Below are 3,479 nucleotides of genomic sequence, written 5' to 3' on the forward strand. Positions count from 1 at the left end.
TATGCAATCAGCTCCAACCATCTTTGAATAAACACACGTGTCAGAGGAATTTATTTTAAATCCATTGGTTATCAACGTGTTGTTAAATTTTTCGTACCACTGTTTGGGAGCTTGCTTGAGACCGTATAGGGACTTTCTCAGTTTACACACTTTGTTTTCTTGCCCAGAGATTTTAAAGCCTTCTGGTTGTGTCATATAAATTTCTTCTTCTAAGTCACCATTTAAAAAGGCTGTTTTTACGTCCATTTGATGAATAAGAAGATTATGTATTGCGGCCAAAGCAATCAAGGCCCTAATTGTGGTTATCTTAGTTACAGGGGAATAGGTGTCGAAATAGTCAACACCTTGTTTTTGGGTATATCCTACTACCACTAATCTAGCCTTGTATCTTTCTATTAATCCATTTGGTTTTGTTTTCCTTTTAAAGATCCACTTACATCTAATTGGCTTGTTTCCCATAGGAAGATCAACCAGTTCCCATGTATGATTCATGGCCAGTGAGTCCAATTCACTTTTAATGGCCTCTTTCCACATACTTGAATCTACAGAGTTTAGCGCTTCTTGGTAAGTTTTAGGATCCTCATCTATTAAGAACAAGTTTGTGAAGTTACAGTCAATTTCATCACGCCTTTCCACTATGAAGGTGCTTAGGAAATCTGGACCGAAACTTTTCTCAGTTCTTTGTCTTTTACTTCTCCTAGGTTCTAATTCACAACTTAGGTTTGGAGTATCAATAGTTTCAGAAACAGGTGTTTCACTAACGATTTCAGGATCATGCATTCTGTTAGATAGGCTAGGAGCATACAATGATTGTTTTAACGGAAAAACATGCTCAAAGAATTCTGCATCTCTAGATTCGTTTATAGTTTTGTCATTTAAACACATAAACCTATATGCAGCACTATTTTGAGCATACCCGATAAAAATGCAGTCAAAGGTTTTAGGTCCTACCGTAGTTTTCTTCAATGCAGGAAGTGGTACCTTAGCCAAGCATCCCCAGACCTTTAGGTAGGAAAGATTTGGTGCATGTCCTTTCCAGAGTTCGTATGGAGTTTTGTCTAGCCTTTTGTGGGGAATCCTGTTAAGAATAAAACATGCAGACAACACGGCTTCCCCCCACATATTATCAGATAGACCGGAGCTTAATAACATGGCATTCATCATTTCTTTAAGAGTTTTATTTTTTCGTTCTGCTATGCCATTTTGTTGTGGTGAGTAGGGAGCAGTAAATTCATGGATGATACCATTTGATTCACAAAATTCTTTAAGAGTTTTATCGGAATACTCACCACCTCTATCTGATCTTAATCTTTTTATCCTTTTTCCTAACTGATTCTCAGATTCTGCCTTGAATTTTACGAACATACTGACAGCTTCATTTTTTGTTTTTATCAGGTATATCTTAGTGAATCTAGAGTAATCATCAACAAAGGATACATAGTAGTTTTTACCACCTCTACTGGCAGTGGTTCTAAAGTCGGCTAGATCTGAGTGAATTAATTCTAACAACTCAGTAGTTCTATATTCAACTGGTTTGAAGGGCTTCTTATGGAATTTACTTTCTATGCAAACAGAACATTTACCAGTTTCATGCGTCTCAGAGATATTAATGAGTCTCATGTCTTTAAGTTTTCTAATTGATGCAAAGTTCACATGTCCTAGTCTACCATGCCATAAGTTTGCAGATTCAATCAAGTAAGCAGAACTGGAAGCATTTGTATTCATAGAAATCGTGTTTAGCACAAACAGACCATTAGACAGATACCCCTTACCGACAAAATCTCCATTTTTGGTGAGGACAACTTTGTCACCTTCTAGCACAATTTTAAGCCCGGCCCGATTCAACAGACGCCCAGACACCAGGTTCCTACGTAGGGAAGGGACATATAGAACATTACTTAAAGATAAAGTTTTGCTAGAAGTTAACTTTAAAATAACCTTCCCTTTCCCGATTACTCCTGCAGTGGCTGAGTTTCCCATGAACACGCATTCTCCATCAGCAGTGTCTTCATAGTCATGGAGTAGTTCACGATTGGTGCAGAAGTGTCTCGAGGCTCCAGTGTCGAGAATCCAGTCCGTCTTGTTTTCTATCAGATTGGCTTCTACTATGGCTGCTATGATCTCACTGTCTTGCTCTGCTAGATTGGCTTGAGGTGTTGGTTTCTGACTTGGCCTCCCTTTCCTCTGGTTGCACTGGTATGATTTGTGCCCTTCCTTTTCGCACACGTAGCAGACCAGTTTTTTCTTCTTAATTTGTCCCCCAATAGTCTTGAATTGTCTCTTCTCTGAGTTTTTCCCTTTATGTCCTTTTTCCTGCTTCGTTCTGTCTCTATTCACAAAGGATGATTCGACTAAGTGAGCATTAACTGAATTTAAATTTTGGGAGGCTAACTTATCTTTCAGTCTGTTGGCTTCTTCCGTGCACATATGACTGATGAGTTCTTAGAGCTTTAGATCCTTCTTCTTGTGCTTGAGATGATTACGGTAGTCATTCCAGGATGGAGGAAATTTTTCCAACAGGACATTTGCTTGAAGTATTTCGCACATCTTCATGCCTTCAGACAGGACGTTTGCCACTAAGTTCTCGTACTCATGAATTTGTTCCACGACTGGTTTGTCGTCAGTCATCTGGAATTGTAGCCATTTTTCAACTACATATTTTTTCCGTCCAGCATCATCTCCTCCATACCGTGATTCCAGGGTGCTCCAGATGTCCTTGGCAGATTTTTGGACTACGAAGAGATCGAACATCGGATCAGACATATGGTTTAACAGGTGTCCTCGAACGGTCTTGTTATCCTTTGCATATTTTTCAGGATCAATCACTTGGTCCTTCTTTACTTGATCAGTGACAGCAACAGCTGTAAGAGGCCCCGTAGATGATTCTGGATCAGAGGATGTTGACGTGGTAGTTGGGGGGTCAGATGTCAGGAGATCTGTGGTGAGGACATAATCAACTTCTAGTTGCTCAAAGAAGATTAGCAACTTTTGGGACCAACGGCGGTAGTTTGTTCCGTCGAGTGGCTCAAGTTTAGACAGGTCCGGTAGGATTTTGTTGGAAGTCTTGATCGACATAATTGCTTTCAGAATGTTAGAAGGTAAGGTCGATTAGAATTATTGCTGTGCCGTGACGAACCACTGCCCTGAAAGCAATTTCGGCTGACCGTGGTGCTAATCGTTATGTCGTTTGCTCCCCAAGGTTAACACAGCTTCCCTGGTACGAACGTGCACTCGTAAGTACAGGGGATAGAAACAAAAGGCTTATAAGGGCTCAGAACACAGGACGGATGAAAGGAAGAGAGGATTGAAGTAAATTGTGTTTTTTGATGGATGAGTGCTCTCCAATTTATAGAGGGGTGAGGGAGGAAGTGTATGGAGGAGAGTCTTTAACGGGAAGAAGGGGACGAGAGTGAACTTCGCAAAAGTCTGGCAGAACGTTGGACACGTACGTTTGAACCGCTTAAAAGTACGCCACGTAC

At 40.5% G+C, this 3,479-nt stretch overlaps 1 protein-coding gene across 1 annotated transcript; it reads right to left on the reverse strand.

The window, feature by feature from the left end:
- Positions 1-2,442: 2,442 nt before the first annotated feature.
- On the reverse strand, positions 2,443-3,075 carry LOC127148673 (uncharacterized). Its single transcript, XM_051082868.1, has one exon. It carries the CDS (start codon positions 3,073-3,075, stop codon positions 2,443-2,445), a length of 633 nt encoding a protein of 210 aa, XP_050938825.1.
- Between the last annotated feature and the right edge of the window lie 404 nt (positions 3,076-3,479).

The sequence above is a fragment of the Cucumis melo genome, chromosome 3 (genome assembly GCF_025177605.1).
Source record: "Cucumis melo cultivar AY chromosome 3, USDA_Cmelo_AY_1.0, whole genome shotgun sequence".
Taxonomy (NCBI): domain Eukaryota; kingdom Viridiplantae; phylum Streptophyta; class Magnoliopsida; order Cucurbitales; family Cucurbitaceae; genus Cucumis; species Cucumis melo.

What these genes read in the sequence shown, in the direction of transcription:
- LOC127148673 (XM_051082868.1), bottom strand. Translation starts at nt 3,075, where the DNA reads ATGTCGATCAAGACTTCCAACAAAATCCTACCGGACCTGTCTAAACTT.